The 20001-nt window shown below is 41.8% G+C and overlaps 1 protein-coding gene across 1 annotated transcript in view; it reads left to right on the forward strand.

The window, feature by feature from the left end:
* Positions 1 to 20001, forward strand: part of ADAMTS16 (ADAM metallopeptidase with thrombospondin type 1 motif 16) — a 166494-nt gene that overhangs the window by 74173 nt on the left and 72320 nt on the right. The window contains exons 11-17 of the mRNA XM_032135772.2: positions 4427 to 4522; positions 8256 to 8404; positions 11123 to 11295; positions 13104 to 13234; positions 15280 to 15403; positions 15813 to 16057; positions 18117 to 18255. Of these exons, the coding sequence (XP_031991663.1) occupies positions 4427 to 4522; positions 8256 to 8404; positions 11123 to 11295; positions 13104 to 13234; positions 15280 to 15403; positions 15813 to 16057; positions 18117 to 18255 (1057 nt within the window). The remainder of the gene's footprint in view (positions 1 to 4426; positions 4523 to 8255; positions 8405 to 11122; positions 11296 to 13103; positions 13235 to 15279; positions 15404 to 15812; positions 16058 to 18116; positions 18256 to 20001) is intronic.

Consider the following 20001-nt stretch of genomic DNA (forward strand, 5'->3'; position numbering starts at 1 on the left):
AAGACTCTGAAGTTTCATTAAGGATATAATGACCTACAACAATAATGCTTTAATAAAATCACAGTATGTTATGTACCATGAAGTCAGCAGTTAAGTCAAAGTGATAAAGTTGGACGGAACAATTGGTTTTTGGCTGTTCATTTGTAGTTTACTTTTCTTTTTTTAACTTTTTCTATTTAATGTTTATGGAATAGTTGCACATATTTATGGGGTGCTTGTAATACATCGATACTGAAACAGAAGAGTTCCGTTTTCCCTTTGCAGGACATGCGACAGGGGCGTGGCTCGCTCTTTCTGTCACCTCTCTGCTCAAACCCCTAGGGGGAGCATGCAGACAGGCAGGTACAGAGACTGTGGGGAGCACTCTTGGGCTCCGGCCCCATGGCAGCCTCTAGGAGTGGGTGTCTGCAACTCCCAAAGCCCAAGTGGGCATGTGTTACGGTGCACTCCTTCAGCTTCGCCATCTGTGGATGGCTTGTGTTAACCAGCTCAATAGACCCTCTGCCTTATTCCAAGGGCAGAGGGCCAATGTGACAGCTTTCTATATCCCAAGCTCTTTCCCAGTGTACTGGAAAAACTGGGTCACCCCCGTGGCCTCAAAGATGAGTGTGAGGCTTTATTGAGTGGTGGAGGTGGCTCTCAGCAAGATGGATGGGGAATCAGAAGAGCAGGATGGAGTGGGAAGGTGGTCTTCCTCTGGAGTCAGGCTGCCCAGTGGCCAGACCCTTCTCTGGCTGCCCCCCCCCGAATTCCCCTTAACATCCAGACATCCCTCCTCTCTTCCTCTGCCACGTCATTCATCTTTCCGCCGTCACTGGTCTGCCAGTCTGCTGGTGTCTGCTGGTCTGTTCCTCTGCTTCTCTTGACCACGTTCAGCCACTGTGTGTGCCCATTAAGGTCTTGGGTTTCTATGGGTACAGGATCGAGGGCATGGCGGGCCAGAGTAGTCTTGGAAAATGCAACATTTGGGCATGAAAACAGGAGTGTCTGTTCTCACTTAGGTCTGTGGGCACAGGCCTGAGGGTGGAGCCCTCTCCAGGGACCCCTCCCTTCTCTACTCAGCACCTCCCTGCCCCCTCCCATATCAATACAGGCATACAATGTGTAGTGTTGAAAGCAGAGAAACTGGGATATCCTTCACCTTAAATGTTCATCATTTCTTTGTGTAAAAAACATCACACTCTTCTATTTATTTAGAAATATACAATAAATTGTTGTTAACTATCGTCACCCTATGGCCCTACTAAACATTAGGTGTTATTCCTTTTATCTAACTGTATTTTTGAACCCATTAACCAACTCCTCTTTTTTCCTCCCATCCCCCTCCACTACACTTCTCAGCCTCTGGTAACCATCATTCCACTACTACGAAATCCATTTTTTCACTTCCACGTGTGAATGAGAATGTACAATATTTTTACTGTGTCATCGCAACTCTTAAAGACACTATGGTTTTTATTTGTTTGTCTGGGACAGAGTGCCATGTGTATTAAATGGCAGACAAGTACATCTATAGGATACCAAGGTCCCAAATTATGTTTTAAATGTTGAAAGACAATACCATGGGTTATATGATCGTCAAGTTTCTTCTAACTTTGTGATTTATTCCAGCCTTGAGGACTGGAGTTGGGGATTGAGCAGGTCCCAAAATGAGGCTGAAAACACAGATGGCATGAGCCGAATCACAGACTGAATTAGAGAGCCACATGATTTGGCGGTGAGCTGTCACCAGCATCCTATATTTGAAGGCTTTAGCCTTTAAGAAGTTGAAAGCCCATACCTTTAACAATATCTTCATCAGTATTTATTCTGCAAAATCCTCCCCAAAACTAAAACATAAGAATATTCTGGAGTTACTCTGAATGGTAGTCGGAATCATGGTCATCTTAAGTCATCTGTGGCTTTTTATGATCACAATTTCCTGATTCTCGCTAATGTTACTGTACGTAAAGCTTTCCTGGTCCTCTGTCACTGGTTTTCACAGGAGCAAATGAGTACATGTTCAATGTGCCCAGAAAGCATTTATTGATAGACGAGTAGCAAGCACTGTACCAGATAATGATAAGGAACATAGTAAAATAATTTAACATTTTAAAACACAATTTACCTCGTATTATCTTGAGTAGTCTCAGAAACAGCCCTGTGAATTAGGACCCTAGATCCCTAAGATCACAGCAGCCACACGGCAGAGCCCTGATCGCAGACGGAGACCTGTGCCATTGTTTCCTCAAGCCCTTGAAGTGAGAAAGGAAATGTGCAGTGCCTTAGTGCCTTTACTTTAGGTGCCACGCCCTGAGCTGAACACATCACCTATAACCACTGCATTTAGCCCCCAGGACAAGTCAGTGATTGGATGTTGTTATCCTCATGTGCACAGTGAGGACTCTGGGGTCCTGCCTGCCCAGATCTGCTTGCAAAATTCACCCTGGATCTGCTTATCTACCCGGGAATCCCAAACTCTACTGGACCATTGTGGCCATCTCCTAGATCACCCAACCACACAAGCAGCTTCTGCTTTCACCTTCATTCATTCATTCAGTATGAAGGAATCTGCTTTCACACTCATTCATTCATTCCTTAGGTATGCATGCTCAGCTTCCTGAAGCAGGAGGTCTCTACGCCCCATCGGTCCAGGAGGCCTCTGTGAGCCACCCAGGAACTGCCTAATCTCTCTCCCTAGTCTCCTGTTCTGACCTATCATATTGCCACCCAGACATCGAGCCAGTGTGCACAGGCTGTGGTTTTAAGGGAGTTTATTTTTATCCTGGCATTCTATCAAGTTGTCATTCCTGCAAGCAAATAGAGCTGTCCAGTTGTCTGTTTGGAGGATTACATTCAGGGCCCTTGAATTCATGGATTCCTTGGGTTCCGAATACATTTTTTATCTCTAAGCACCGTTCTGGCCAAGAACAGAGGCCCCTGAGACCATATACTAATGAACGTAATTAAAGCCTGTCTGAAGGAGAACAAACCCGGGTGCTCGCAGCAGTCCTCATGGGAGCAGCCATAGGAGCATCACTGTTTGTTGCCTGCTGACAAAGACCTCAGCCAGGCAAAAGCCCTGGCCATCAACACAACACACTTATCACAATGGCGAGGATCCCAGGGGACTCGAAAGATCATGACATTTCATTACACAATGATTGTAACCATATGAGATTTTAAACGATAGCGCAATGTGAAAGCAATTGATATCTGAATTAAAACACTCAACATTTACTTGTTAACATTTCAAGCTCCAAAATCTGATTTATTAGTGAAGGAGATATAGCCAGGGAAAATATGAAGCTGTGTCTTTAATAAGTACCTTAACTTCTAAGTATATAATGAAATACATGCAGGAGATTTAAGAACTAGTGTTAAAACCCTTCATGAGATGACTCACGCAATGCAGAAAACCTTCTTCTAACATGGTTGAAATATGGAGTGAGATCACCATGCAGCAAAATGCCATCTTCCCAGCTGCACTACGTTGATGTGCTTCACTGCCTTGCATTTTATTCATAACATGAATCACCCAATAGATGCATCCATTTAATTTCTTGGGGAATAGTGCAGCACTTGTTTAAATGTTCTGAACATTTGTGCAGACAATTTAAGAAATGTTTTCAACATGTCCAGTTGCGTCTACCACCAGCATTCCAGAAGGTTCCATCATTTCACAAGTCCTACTGTTTGCCCTTCATTGAGACATTCCTTTGGACTCAGTAAAAACAATTCCTTGCACTTGGAGAGTCTTTTATAGTTTATAAATCTTTTTCATTGGGGCATCTCTTTCTGTATGCGCCAAATGGTGATTTACAGCAAATTCCTTCTTTACCCTATGAAGACCAAGAGACAAAGAGGGTCATATTCAATGGAACCTCTTGCCTGGCAAGATGCCTCCCATATTTTAAGCTTTAATCATAGATTTGGGGATGGTGGATGCATGGTTAAATGGATGGATGGATGGATGGATGGATGGATGGATGGATGGACAGATGGATAGGTGGATGAACAAGCGAACAAGCATCCTAAACATCCTTAATTTAAAAATAAGAATTCAGACTTGGAGAGATTCAGGAAGGTGGGGTTGAGAAGAATACATTATGAGATATTAAGTTTAGTTTTTTTATTTTAACTTTTTTTAGTTTTCTGCAATGTCTGTTAAGCATATTTTACATTCTCATTTAGAAAATATAAGTTTGTTAAATAGATAATATATAAATAAAACAAATAAAGTATAAGAGATGGAATTAATTTGAACCAAGTCTAGAACATGAGTCTCCTTACTCCTTACTCTATTATATGCTATCATATTGCTAAGTAGGCATTTGCTTGTAAATTATATCTGTTGTTTTCACCTTAAATCTCTCAGTGATATTTTTATTATAGATGAATGGACAACATGATGTAATCCTAATGACCTTTTACAAAATTTCTTTAGGACATCTGTAAAGCCCTGTGGTGCCATCGTATTGGAAGAAAATGTGAGACTAAATTTATGCCAGCAGCAGAAGGCACTATTTGTGGGCATGACATGGTAAGAACCTAACTGTAGGTAGAGCATTGTATTCAGATGCTAGTCTTTCAACCCATGCAACTTTGCACCTCTTGCATAGGTATTTTTAAAACATGTATTTCTCATTTACATATGCATACCCATGCTCCTATCAAACACTGTTTATTTTATATGGATAATGTGAAGAGGAATCCTTTTCTCACTTTTGTGAAAATAAAATTGATGAGCTACCTGGAATTCATAGACATAGAAATCAGACAAGAGGTGATGACAGATTCAATCAATTGAGGGGAAACATTAAGCCATTGACCACCATTTATCATGGAAAGGACCAGCATTAAACAATGCTGTGAAAGCCACAGAACATCGGTTTGAAGACCCTGGAGCACATCATTTTCACTTATCGTTGCCTCTGTGAGAAGAGAGAGAGCTATGGTAGAGAAAAGAAGAAGTATACAAGATGTTACAGCAATGTGGATGCAGTTGGAGGCCATTCATTATCCTAGGCAAACTAATGCAGGAAGAGAAAACCAAATACTGCATGTTGTTACTTACAAGCAGGAGCTAAACACTGAGTACACATGGACACAAAGATGGGAACCATAGACCCCGGGGACTACTTAAGGGGGGATGGTGGGAGGGGGCAAGGGTTGAAAAACTATCCCATATTGTGCTCGTTGCATGGGTGATGAGGTTATTCAAGCGCCAGACTTTAGTGACACGTAATCTACCCATGTAACAAATCTGCGCATGTACCCCTGAACCTTGTATATTTCTCTGAAAGAAATATACAAGGTAACAAGTTTATTACTAAATAGTAAAGAATGACAATTTCATTATTAAAACTTTAAAAAATTATAATACTCCATAATATTTTAATTCTTTTGATTTAACTTATAATTGCATTTTTTAAATATAAAAGACTATTAATAAAGATAGAAAGATCCTGGACCCAAATTATCACATAACTATTTTTGCTTTTTATGTATCTGAGTTTTTTAGTGGCATTAGTGAATATGAAATGATATTTAGGCATTGATCTAGTATGGTATTTGAACATGCCCAAATATCATTGTTCTATTATGTTTAAATACCAAAGAAAATATATCACATCTTACACATATTCAAATGTGACTACAGACAGAAAGGTTTTAAAATGTTAACAACAATGCTAACACATGTTTTCAGGTTAAATTATTGCAGTGCCAACTGAAGAACAGAAATAAGATAAACTTATTGAGAATAGCCCCCAGCCACCATTCATTCTGGACACATTGCTAATATGCTTTTTTTTCAGTTCCTCAAAGGGCATGAGATTGATCATTGAATTCTTCTAATTCATTGAATTCTGCTGGTGATCCAGTGATCCAGTTGATTTAATCCGTAATATGTAATGTAATAGCAATGCTTTTCAGTTTCTTTTTCTTTTTTTTTTGAGATAGAGTCTTGCTCTGTTGCCCAGGCTGGAGTGCGGTGGTGCAATCTCGGCTCACTGCAACCTCCGCCTCCCGGATTCAAGCAATTCTCTTGCCTCAGCCTCCTGAGTAGCTGGGATCACAGGCACTCGCCACCACGCCCAGCTAATTTTTATATTTTTAGTAGAGACGTGGTTTCACCATGTTGGTCAGGCTGGTCTCAAACCCCTTGACCTCGTGATCCACCTGCCTTGGCCTCCCAAAGTGCTGGGATTACAGGCGTGAACCACCGCACCCGGCCAACTGCTTTCAGTTTCTTGAAAGAAAATGAGTGTAATGAGATATGGCGTGGAAATTCTAATTGTCGAAGGACATCAGGTAATTTACTTGAGTGTTAAGCTGCAGATAATCATGACTTCTCTGCTGTCATTGATTAAAATGGATTATTCAGGTGATCATTTGCAAAATTATGCCTATTTCTTAAAAGACCAACAGCCTTTCTGATGTTGCCTTTGAGCTATTGCCTGCATGAAATGCGAGGTGGTTCTCCAGGCATCCTGCTTTCTTTGTGGCCAGGTGCTACTTTTTCCTGGGTAATGTGGTTGTGATGCTTTTTCACAATAACCTGTATGTTCTGGTTACATTTTATTTATCTCAAAAGCACCATTAAATTGATTTCCATTGATATGTGACATTATTTTCCCTTGTATTTCAAATGTAGCTTTTTCCTTTGTCCCCAAAAAAAAAAAAAAAAAGGCCATGTTGAGATAGGGTAGGTTCCTACAAATTACACAGCTGAACCATGGTCCAAAGCAATAAAGTGTTCTGTCCAGGGTCACCTGGCTGTTCAGTGGCCAATGTGGGACTCTGTAAGCCAAAGCAAATAACTGAGGCAAATCTCAATGAATGTAGAAGTTTACTTTTCCAAAGTTGAGGATGTGCTCTGGGAGGGGGCAGGACAAAAATCACAGGAGCACCTGTGACCCCTGCCCTTTCCAAAGAGGACTTTGATGGCTTCCACATTTAAAGAGGAAAGAGGCCAGGCGTGGTGGCTCACACCTGTAATCCCAGCACTTTGGGAAGCTGAGGCGGGCGGATCATGAGGTCAAGAGATCGAGACCATCCTGGCTAACATGGTGAAACCCTGTCTCTACTAAAAATACAAAAATTAGCTGGGTGTGGTGGCGGGCGCCTGTAGTCCCAGCTACTCGGGAGGCTGAGGCAAGAGAATCACTTGAACCCAGAGACGGAGGTTGCAGTGAGCCAAGACCCTACCACTGCAATCCAGCCTGGGCGACAGAAGAAGACTTGGTCTCAAAAAAAAAAAAGGGAAAGAGGAGCAAAGGAAGCAGGAAAGAAGAAAAGAGGGAAGAGTAGACAAATGAGGCCAGCGGTTGCATCCTATGAAAGTAGCCTTTTTTTCTCTCTCTCTCAGTACAAATCTAGTGGCTCTAATCTTGGAGATAAAAAGGGACTTGACTTCAGGTCTCCCCAGCTCACAGGCCAAGCTCTTCTCACTCCACCGGGGCCAGGACAAGAGACAAACATCTTCCTTCTTCCTCTCAACAGACAGTCTGGACATCTAAGATCTTAGAATCCACACCAAACCACCCAGGGAACCACTGCTGTTGGACACGGTGTTAAATAGTGCATAGCCCTGATGTGTGGTGCAGTGAATTTGCCACGTGGAATTTAGCATGAATTAAAATGAATGAGCACTTCTCTGGAGAAAGGGGAAGAGATAGCATCTCCAGCCTTCGTGGGGACAGATGAAATTCCACATGGATTGCCTCATCGCCCTGGAAGCTGCGTTACCTCTAACGTGGCATTAATTAATCGTCCCAAGGCTCCGAGCCCAGGTGCTTTGGGGTGAAAGCACAGAGTACGGGCCTGAAATGACAAGGTGTTGAGCCATGCGGAGCCTCCAGCTGTGCTTTCCTACCTGAGACTCTCTCTGTTCTGAACATGAGATATGAAAAGCACCTTGTTTTCAGGACAGGTCAGAGTTCACCGACTTGGGAGTTGAACAGCCAGACTGAGTATTCAGATAACACTCCTCCATTAAATGTGTTAAGTTTCTAGGAGATCAGACATTTGAAAATGGTTTTTCTATTCATCTTCCCTGTATGTGAATTTATAGGAGGATGCTAGGTTGGGAAAGGAAAAAAAAAACAACATCGAATATACTGTATTTATATTAGGTGCTACTTGAGTGTAGGGAGGCTAATGTCTGCATAGTTTACAAAATTCCCCACTGCTCAGCCTTATAGCAGTGATGAGATGACCCCATCTACCTACCTGTCTGAGTCAAGTCAACTTATTTATGTTGAAAATTTTAGTGGTGCCGGGGAGGACAGTGTGTGAAATATGGTGATGAAGGCCCCAAGCCCACGCATGGCCACTGGTCGGACTGGTCTTCCTGGTCCCCATGCTCCAGGACCTGTGGAGGGGGAGTGTCTCATAGGAGTCGCCTCTGCACCAACCCCAAGTAAGTATGCCTTGACCGCCTTCCTCACAAACGACTGATTTCCATGCCATGAACCCTCCAAGCAGTATGCCTGTGTCTCAGCTCTTTTTTTTTTTTTTTTTTGAGATGGAATCTCGCTCTGTCACCCAGGCTGGAGTGCAGTGGTGTGATCTTGGCTCACTGCAACCTCCGCCTCCTGGGTTCAAGCTACTCTCCTGCCTCAGCCTCCCAAGTAGCTGGGACTATAAGTGCCACCACCACGCCCTGCCAATTTTTGTATTTTTAGTAGAGACACGGTTTTACCATGTTGGTCAGGCTGGTCTCGCACTCCTGACCTCAGGCAATCCACCCGCCGTGACCTCCCAAAGTGCTGGGATTACAGGTATGAGCCATCGCGCCCGGCCTCAGCTCTTAATAGCAAGCCTGTGCTGTGCATATGATCGTAAGAAGCACTGAACAGGAAAGGTATTTCACTCAAGCATTTCTTAATTAACTCTCTGTGCTATAACTTAAGATGCTTATAACTACCTGACCACAGCAAAAAATAACAGCACCAACAGTGATATTCAGGAATTGAATTTTAACCACATTTACTTGACATACCAAGGATCTGCTTAAAACAAATAAATAAATCATAAGAAAAGTATATAGAATACAAATAAATAGATCAATAAGAACAATGGTTTTATGTGGAAAAAAGCAAATTTGGGGTTTTCCATCAAATATATTTATCTTCACAACAGGAGGTTTAACTGCCAGCTTCTGTAAGAAGCAAGAATGAATGTGAGAAGCATCACCAATGTGCAGAAGTGAAGAGGCTTTAATTTTTAGTTTTTTAAATTTAACTTTTATTTTAAGTTCAGGGGTAGAATATAGGTTTGTTACATAAGCAAACTTGTGTCACGGGTGTGTGTTGTGCAGATTATTTCATCGCCCAGGTATTAAACCTAGTATTCATTGGTTATTTTTTGTAGTCCTCTCCTTCATCCCACCGTCCGCCTTCCAACAGGCCACAGTGTGTGTTGTTCCCATCATTCAGCTCTCACTTATAAGTGAGAACATGCGGTGTTTGGTTTTCTGTCCCTGCGTTAACTTATTAAGGACAAAGGTCTCCAGGCTCCATCCATGTTCCTGCAAACAACATGATCTCTTCCTTTTTTATGGCTGCATGGTATTCCATGGTGTGTATGTACCACATTTTCATTATCTGGTCTAACATTGATGGGCATTTAGGTTGACCCCATGTCTTCACTATTGTGAATGGTGCTGCAATGAACATTCATGTGCATGTGTCTTTATGGTAGAATGATTTATATTCCTTTGGATATATACTCAGTAAGATGATTGCTGGATCAAATGATATTTCTTTTTGTAGGCTTTTGAGTAATTGCCACATTGTCTTCCCCAATGTTTGAACTAACTTACACTCCTACCAAAGTGTATAAGTGTTCCTTTTTCTCCACAACCTCGCCAGCACCTGCTATCTTTTAACATTTTGATAGTAGCCATTCTGACTGGTGTTTTTTACATCTCCCTTTGCCTTTAAGCTTGTTTAAGATGTGTCACTTGGCTTGTTGTTTCAGTCCCAACTTTAAAGCATGAGCTCCCCTCACCCCCTACCCCCCGCTGTACCCCTTGGGCTGCCTGCACTTACCAGTGTGTCCATGCAAATTCTCTGGGGTGAGATGTCAGTGCCAACCAGCAAAGGTGACTGGTTCTTTAGTCTTGGTCTTTGGGTCCTGGCCTTGTCACCAGAAGACTGGTGGTGGAAAGAAATTTTGGTCTGGAAAGCAAAGTCATTGAACTTCCCTCTGAGTTCCACATTCCCTCAAATGTGCTATCCTGGGAAAGTATAGTCCTCCTCAATCGGCCCCTCCCTGTGCAAGGTGAGGACAGCCCTGCCCACCATGCCTCACCCCTGCAGAGGCGCTGGGCCCAGAGAGGAACGAGGACAAGCAAGCGTGCCCTGCCGCTCTTGTAAAGGATTCACTCCATAGAAAAGGGAGCACAACCTCACCGTTCGTGTGCAGGAATGTGTTCTAGACCACTTAGAAATCCACTTTTCCAGCAGGGCTCAGTGGCTCCCGCCTATAATCCCAGCACTTTGGGAGGCTGAGGTGGGCGGACCATGGGGTCAAGAGATCGAGACCATCCTGGCCAACATGGTGAAACCTTGTCTCTACTAAAAATACAAAAATTAGCTGGGTGTGGTGGCACGTGCCTGTAGTCCCAGCTACTCGGGAGGCTGAGGCAGGAGAATCACTTGAACCCGGGAGACAGAAGTTGCAGTGAGCCAAGATCACACCACTGCACTCCAGCCTGGGTGACAGAGCGAGACTCCATCTCAACAAAAAAAAAAAAAAGAAAGAAATCCACTTTTTTCCTAATTACCCACTCTAACACTCTTAGCTTCATCTCTCCAATAAGCCTAATTTTAAAAAATATAAAAATTAGCTGGGCATGGTAGCATGTGCCTATAGTCCCAGCTACTCAGGAAGCTGAGGCAGGAGAATCACTTGAACCCTGGAGGTGGAAGTTGCAGTGAGCCAAGATCGCACCACTGCACTCCAGCCTGGGTGACAGAGTGAGACTCTGTCTCAAAAAAAAAAAAAAAAGAAATCCACTTTTCTTGAATACCCACTCTAACACTCTTAGCTTCATCTCTCCAATAAGCCTAATTTTAAAGAATTTAATAGCTACTAAAATATGAAAATTCTAACTTCAAAATACACATTCCAGGCCATCGCATGGAGGGAAGTTTTGTGAGGGCTCCACTCGCACTCTGAAGCTCTGCAACAGTCAGAAATGTCCCTGGGACAGTGTTGACTTCCGCGCCGCTCAGTGCGCCGAGCACAACAGCAGACGGTTCAGAGGGCGGCACTACAAGTGGAAGCCTTACACTCAAGTAGAAGGTAAATCTCAAACTGCTTTCGGGTAATAGCCTCATGCTTTACTACCTTTACTTTTTAAAGAAGTACATGATTGAGAGTGTGGTGCGCAAATAAACCAGACGTCGCTCTGGGAGGTGAGGGTCGCATATTCTCTTTTGGAGGTCAGTTTTATTTTGCCACCCCCACTGTCACGACCTCTTATCTAAACTTGACCAGCTGTGAGGTCAGAAATCAACGCACCAGATAGAAAGCGTGTGCATAATACAATGAAACTCATCAAAGAAGTGATAAAAAATACAAAGTAGATCCTGCACGGAAATGGAGTGGAAATGGAATGTTTTGGAATTAAGAATTACAGTAGTTGATGAATTAAGAATTACAGTAGTTGTTGCTATAAGCAAGTTACCCATTGAATACTTGTAATTGTCAAAGAATGAAAAAGAAATTTCAGTGTATTTTAGAAAATATAATAATTTTGAAGCATACTATGTTCAGAAAGTCTTGATCTATAACTATAAACCAAGAAGTTTATTTGTGGCATGTATAAGACTTTACTCCCCAGTGGGAAAGAAATAAGTGTTGTTTTCATGATTAAAATAACTTAAGGTCAGTAGATCAAGTGGCATAATTAAGGAGAAATTCAAAGAAAACCTAATTATCTCATTGCTTGATTGGGATGATTGCTTGATGGGAACATTGCCTGAAAAAATGACAGAAGCCCTCTGGACATACATAAGTGGGATGTCCCATCTGACATTCACGTTCATCATCCCAGTGTATACAGTGTATTCACCGTGTCAGGTTCATGCAGTTAGAAAATTCTGAAAGGAAATTACAAGCAATTTCCCCAAAGCATGTTTGGTTGTCCCTTTACTCTTAAATCTGTACAAATGAAGCCAGTGTGATACAGGCCCCTAGGGAAGAGAGAAAGGTAGAATGAACTTTGAAACCGTGGTTCAAAAATGTGTGTGTGTTCCTCCTGACTGCCAATCTTCAGTGAATAAGCTCATTAATCATGGAAGCACACACTAAATTTGATTCTTAGAATTATTCAGTTGGGCCTCTTATCTTGAATGATAAGGAAAATATCTGCAGATGAGTCTCAGGGCTATAAAAATTTATAAGACAGACAAAATTTTCATCATTAATTGTCCCCCCCTTTTTTTTTTTACCAAGAAGAGAACAAAAGGGGCAAAATGGTTTGAAAAAAAAGTTCATATTAAATATAAACCAAAAAACCTTGAAATGGATTATTTAGGAAGGAAGTAAACTTCCTATTTCTCTAGGTACCAATATTTTAAAACAATTTATTATATTTGTAGGAAACATTGATCTCAAGAGATTTCATCTAAGTTATTCCTTTTATGGGTTTAATTTTTATGTATTTTACCAAATGCATTAAGAAATTCAGTGATGTTTTTGATTCTTTTATTACATTTTATCTGTAAGAATTTTGTGTATTACTACAAAATGGTAGTGATATTTTGCATTTCTACAAGATAGTGGTTAATGATACTAGTGAAATAGTAAAGCATTAATGTTGTAGCCAACAAATATTTATTGAATGCCTACTATGTGCCAAACACTGTATAAAAATCAAAGGTCTTAAAGGAGATTGTAGAGTAAAATTTAATAGTGAAGCAATAAATAAATTTAAAGAAACAAAACAAAACATAATGAGGCAACCATTCAAAATGCCATTGTAATGTATTATTGTGTGGGAGTGATTTTATGGGGGAAGAAAGAAAGTCTATCTAAAATTCAGAGCAAAAATGATCAGAGCTTAAGTATTTTTCTTATTTGTGTTTGTGTGTGTATTTCTTTTTAAGATCAGGACTTATGCAAACTCTACTGTATCGCAGAAGGATTTGATTTCTTCTTTTCTTTGTCAAATAAAGTCAAAGATGGGACTCCATGCTCGGAGGATAGCCGTAATGTTTGTATAGATGGGATATGTGAGGTAATCATGATCCTTCATTCATTCAACAAATGATTCCAGACAGTCTGCTTTGTGTCAGGCATCCCACAGAGGCTAGAAAGACCAGACATATAAGACAAGCCTTTCCCTCTAAGTCTCAGCCCAGTGGGGAGAAAGCCAGAAGAACACATTGATGACATGCTGCTTTGCTGCAGTGGAAGTGTGTGCAGAGCATAAGGAGAGGGAGGGGCCCATTCTGTCTTAGATGTGGGTCTGGGACATTTGTGGGGCTCCTAGGAGAAGGGAACATCCACATCCAAGCCAAATCTGAAAGGGTGATTTGGAAGAGGGATGTCAGGAAAATAGGGGACGTGGTGGTGCCAGATGCATGGGTTGCTAGCCACCGATTCAGTCATCAGAATGCCCAGAGGGAAAGTGGAGGATTGGGGGATGCTGTGGGAAGGGTTGGGGTGAGAAGAGGGTCTCCAAGGCCACCTCCAAGGCTGGATGAGGAGTTGGGATTTTTATCCTGTGTCCATGTAGATAGAGCAGGCATTGAGTCTGGGAACAGTGGAGCCGCAGGATTTGGTTGCGGTTTGTGGGCAGTAGTGTGGAGAGTCAGTGAAGCAGGGGTGGGTGAGAGCCTGGGCCACTTTGCAGCTTGGACAGAGGCCTCAGCAACATACAGCAGCTACACTTTCACTGAGGAGGGCGGGCGGACAGGGAAGCAGGAGACAAGCTGCGGAAGTGTCAGCAGCTAAATGAACTTAAGTGACTGATGTTACCCTTACCCTGATTGACAGAGGGAAGGGGTGGAAAAAAAAATGTTATTATAAACCAAGTGAAGGTGTTAGCAGATCAAACACATTGCATGTAGATAATGGGGTTTCAAATGAAGAAGTTTTTCAATCTGCATATCCTATGGAGTCCAAAAACATCTTTTCTAGTTCTCGCTTCCCCTAAATTATTGACCATGGTGAAGTTGAATCATCCACTGAGATCCTTAGTGTAATCATTTTTAATACATGAGGGTTAGGCTGGATGATTCCATTAAGATCTCTTTCATTGTACCTCAGCTGTACAGTCCTCAGTTTTGTCTCATTGTTAATTGATGTGTTCACTATTTCATTGTATTTAGGTATTCTTAATGATATAGTGTCATAATCCCTTATTTGTAACTCTGAAATTCAAAAACCTGTGAAAGTGTGGGGGACCTGAATTTGTTTGGTAGCAAAGCCTGCCCTGCACTGATGTGAGACTATTGATTGGTTTTATTTATCTCACTTACTGTAAATATGTAGGGTTTTACTATAGAAACATTAATTAGTTAATTATGGGATGCCACCCTAAGCCCTTGTGGGATTCTCATATGCATTACATATGTCACCTGTTAGACATAGGTCTAAAATTTTAATTTTAGAAAGGTAATATGTATTACCTTTCTAAAATTAAAAAACACTCTTAAGTTCTGAAATATATCTGGCCTTATGGATTTCAAGCCAAGAATTGTAGTTATTTTGCTTCTGAATTGATTTTTTTTTACATATAGAACCTATTCTCTTTGTTAGAAAGTGTAATACAAGCATCAGAGTAATTTTAAAGAGCTCCTGAAATTCTAAGGAAATGAATAAACATGGCCTTTATGTAATTACTACTGAGGAGAATTTCTGTGTGTCATCTGCTCCTTCTCTGTCATTGCATGAGACAATTAAAGCCCACAATGGCATATTTTGTTAGAACCTTGTGTAGACACATTGCTTGTCATTGTACTAAGCCCTTTAGGTCAGTCTGAAATTCACCCATCGCTCCAACATGACAACATATAGGTTTAATTTAGGGCCACTTGTGTAACAATACTAAAGAGCACAGGTTACGGTTCACAGTTTAAAAGTTTCCTACAGTTTTGAAGGGTAACATTGTAGCCCCACTGTGCACATATTAGGTATCCAATAAATACTTGTTAACTACCCTATGTTGGTGAAATTTTCAACTCTAGTGGGGAGGAGGTTTCTCGTGTGAGATTGGTGACAGTATTGCTGTGTTGTCCTTTCTTTCATGAATGACATGTGACCTCATGGGCCCTCCAGAGAGTTGGATGTGACAATGTCCTTGGATCTGATGCTGTTGAAGATGCCTGTGGGGTGTGTAACGGGAATAACTCAGCCTGCACGATTCACAGGGGTCTCTACACCAAGCACCACCACACCAACCGTGAGTACTTTAGAGCTGCCTGCAAGCCTTGGGCAAAGAAGATTGTAACTGGGGCTTTTTAGCAGAGGAGCTTGAGGTGACAGTGAAAACAGCAGGCCTTCCTTCCACTGCCTCACTTCCTGCCTCAGCTAGCACTTTGCTTCTCGAGCCTCTTGCTTTCATTGGAAGTGGTTGCTAAGTTATTTGAAATAAAATTGTTCTTAGGAAAAGTGAACATCACAGGAGCTCTGCTCCAATTAATAAAAAGCAGTCGGGTATAGTTCTAAGGTAACTGATCACCAGAACACGTCTTCCCCCAGTTCCAAATGTGGATTCTCAGGTTTTGTTTATCAAGGACTGGGATTGCTTAGAGATTTTGCCCCTGCTTTCTGGAATGAAAAGCTGTATCTTCCCCATTTCCTTTATCTAGAGTATTATCACCTGGTCACCATTCCTTCTGGAGCCCGGAGTATCCGCATCTATGAAATGAATGTCTCTGCCTCCTATATTTCTGTGCGCAATGCCCTCAGAAGGTACTACCTGAATGGGCACTGGACCGTGGACTGGCCCAGCCGGTACAAATTTTCGGGCACTACTTTCGACTACAGACGGTCCTATAATGAGCCCGAGAACTTAATCGCTGCTGGACCAACCAACGAAACACTGATTGTGGAGGTAAAGTCCAGCCTCTTGATTTTGGGGCTTGGGTTTTGGGGGTGTTCTGGTGTCCGTGTAAATTAACGGCTGTTGGCATAATTTTAGGAAGAATGTAAACAGTTTTAAAAAAGAGTGATCCATCCATAGCCAGAATGGGGCAGCAGACTTGTTTTTATCATCATTCACTTTTTGGTGTATGATTACGTTTGTATTTAAGTGCTCACCTGTGTTCCCATTTGGGGGTTTTAGCAGTAGATGTTTGCAGAAGCCTTCTTCTGTCCTGTAAGCTCGATGGCTGTGAGATGTGGCCACTCTTGGGGGAGAGAGGTGGGCTCTGACTTCGCCTGTGTCTGGGGTGAAATCAGTATTTCTGCTGCGTTCCGTGGCAATAGGAGAAGAGAGCCCAGAGGCAAAGCCCCTTGCTGTGTGATGACCTGCCTGTGTCACAGCACTGACCTTGGCAGGCCACAGCTCTGCAGTCACATCAACCCAGTGTCCAGTGGGAGGGTCACCTCCTGAACCCAGCAGTTCTGTTTACTCATGAATGCAGAGGCTCACAAAATATAGTCAGATTCTGACAACACCGTCTATCACGTGTGACTGTGCAGATGGCAGTGGTAGGCAGTGGATGTTCTAACTCCCCACCTTGTTATGTTTCTATGCACAGTTGAAAGAAGGTTGTTGGTTCAAAAGTTGCCCCATCCACCTACATCTTGCTGTGGAGGTACAGCCACCTGGATACCCCCACCTGTTCCCTGGGACAGGCCGCCCTATCCCATTCTCTTGTGTCTTCCTGGGAGATGCCGCCCCAGGCATTCGGGGTGTGGTTTAGGTGGAGCAGCTGCTGCATCTCCACAGGTCCTACTTCCATCTCCTGTCCTGCCCCTGAACTCTTTCATCCTATCCCTTTGTAAACATATTTATCTTGAATTCTTTCCTTGATCATGTCTCCCACCATCTAAGGCTTTTACCTTTAACAATCAGAGAGAAAGAGAGATGCCTCTGGGTTGAAAATAAGTGGGGCTTGTTAGGAAACTGTTATCGATGGAAGAAGAGTTGCAGAGACTCAGAATGTCAGGGCTGGAGAGTATCTCAATGGCCTTGCAGTGCAACCCCCTGTCCTGGGCTTGTACCTGTCCCACAACTTCAGCATCACTGAGACTGGAGCTGTGTCATCACGCAGAGGGTGGAGCATGGGGCCAGGGTGCTCAGGGGAGGGTGAGGATCTTTTTCTACTTGGGCATCATATCAGGATGCAATGACTGTCAGGTGCAGGCAGGGGATTTGTGTCAACAGGTTATGGAGAGTTTTCCAGAGAAGTCTTCTAACCAAGATTCAAGGATCTAATACATTTATGAGAGAAATGGTGGCTGGTCCATATGATTCGGTTTCAAGCTAGGAAATATAGAGTCCAAACACGTTCCATGCCCTAAACTATGACTCAGTGATCTTCTTTACTAATAAAACACATTTTATTAACTTAACAGATACCTGCCCATAGGCAAAAGTCCCCTTCATCTCTCCCAGTAGAAAGTGCTCTAACTTAACTTTGGTCAGGCATAGATCATACCTATTGCTGTTGAAGTGTCCTGGGTTCTTTGAATTCACCAGGAAGCTTGACGATGCTTTGTAGGTATCTCTTTCTGACTTGCTCAGATGCAGGGATTTGCAGGGGATCCCAAAGAAACACCAATGAGATAGCCAAATGATTTTGTTAGGATGTATCAGATTATCACATGTACCCCCAAAATATGTGTATCTATTATGTAAAAAATGGTAACTTAGAAATGCTTTTTCTAAGTTGCAAAAGTGTTTGAAGTTTTACAGCGGGCATACACTAACTGCAAGGAGAAGGGTACAAAGTCTAGGCATTTTTTAGATGAGCTTGACTCTAGATGGGAGGGTTATTCCTGTTCAGAAATTTTATATAAAGTTTGGATGATAGTCTGAATGTATTTTATCATCATAACAAACTTTTTGTTGATTGATTGTTGTTTTAAGTAGTCTAAAGCCCGTTAGCATGTACTTGCTGGTTTTTCATTAATTTGTTTTATTTTTCCCCTTTCTTGTTTTGTAGCTGCTGTTTCAGGGAAGGAACCCAGGTGTTGCCTGGGAATACTCCATGCCTCGCTTGGGAACCGAGAAGCAGGCCCCTGCCCAGCCCAGCTACACCTGGGCCGTCGTGCGCTCGGAGTGCTCTGTGTCCTGCGGAGGGGGTAGGTCCTGTCCAGTGCTGCTCCTGGTGGCAGCACGTGAGCCTTCAGCCATGGGGTACAATGCACTGGCCTTTCTTGAATCCTAATGAATAGCCCGGGGCTTCTCCCTGCTGGTAGCAGTGACATTCCCAAGGTGGGGAGTGGTGGTCCTGAGTGTCACTTGTCAGCCCGAGCTGCCTTCTCCAGTTTATCTGCTTCAGTGTGTGACTCTGAGGAAGTCAATAGATGCATTGGTTCCTACTTTCCATCTAATTTAAGATTTTTTAAAGGATGATTTTGTTAATTGCGATAAGTCAAATGAAAGTCACTCTAAGTATGAGATACATTATGTTGATGGTGAGAAACAGACGCTAGCATGGAAAATACACTGACCTAGAGTGGGTTTTTTAATCTAACTAATCTTGTTCAAAACGTTTCCTGGAAATAGCTTTGCCTGCAAGTCAGATAGTCAGATTTGTCCAGAAAATAAAAGAATATTTTGAAAGTTGCAATGAAAACATCAAGAAAAAACATGTCAAAAAGAACTGCACCTGTCAATTGAGTGCCTTGTCGCCTTCATACTGTAAACAATGGAAGCTCACATTTATATCGGTAAAGCTAGTTCCACTTAGAGAAAGTTTTTAGCTAGAGCCACTATGTACTGACTGTCTGATATAAACAGTGATGAGTACATATTTGCAAGTTTAAAACAACATAGTAAATTCTATCTGATATGTATAAAATACACAAGTTTCCATCTGGCCAAATGGATTTCAGCTTTGTGCAATCTAGGTTTTAATAGCTAAGAAGTTAATTTAGATAATATTATGTTTAAGTAAAAGAAAATGGTTCATAAATGAGAACTGGCATAAAGTAAGAAGGTAATGAATGAACAAAAATAGATAAAAATAGATTTATAGGTTCTCAATAGCTGCTCTAAATAAATAAGATGAAGAAACTAAAGGAAAACTGAAAGATTAACAAAAAGCTTAAATAGTCCTAAAAGTTAACACTATGTGCTTGACATATGTTCATTCTTCCCAGTATGAACTAAGGATGAAATAGTTAAATTATGGATGCTGGTAAAGCTAATGACTCTGAATGAAATACTGTCTTAGGAAAAACATGACTACCTTCTGCACAGAAGGACAGCAAGCACGTTGCTCTAATAGTGACCAGAGAGAAATATGAAGGAAATCTCACACTAGTGTTATGGCCCAAGTCAGCCACCAGTTTACTTTATTTAGAAAATAGTGGAACAGAAGGACATTGTATGCTCTTCTCTCTTTGTGACATGGGACATTCCTAACCATACGTATTTTTCCTTTTCCCTCTGATCTTAAAACCATACCCATGTTTTTATGGACTATGTTGAATGCACTTGATTTTACCCCTCCCTATTTAGGGTCTTCTAATAAATAGTAATTGGTTAGGATAATAATAGAATCAGAAAGCTTCATATTTGTGTAAGGAAAGTATGAGTTTTTGAACTCTTTCTTGTACATTTTCATTTGGTAAAAAATGTATAATGAATACCGTGAAAACATCTGTAGAGAATGGCCAGTCGATGATTCTGTTTCAGTCTGCCAGGTTCACTGGTGTCTTTCCTTTGAGCATCAAGCATTCAGAGGAACTCAGTTTTCTCAGCTGCCACCAGGCTACTCGTCTCGGTATCCTGAAACACTGAATGGATGATTAGTGTATTTGCAAGTCACCTAACTATCCCTAAGGAATAATTGAGAGTTTCTGGGGGAAATCAACGCAAAA

The sequence above is a fragment of the Hylobates moloch genome, unplaced genomic scaffold (genome assembly GCF_009828535.3).
Source record: "Hylobates moloch isolate HMO894 unplaced genomic scaffold, HMol_V3 SCAFFOLD_17, whole genome shotgun sequence".
Classification (NCBI taxonomy): Eukaryota; Metazoa; Chordata; class Mammalia; order Primates; family Hylobatidae; genus Hylobates; species Hylobates moloch.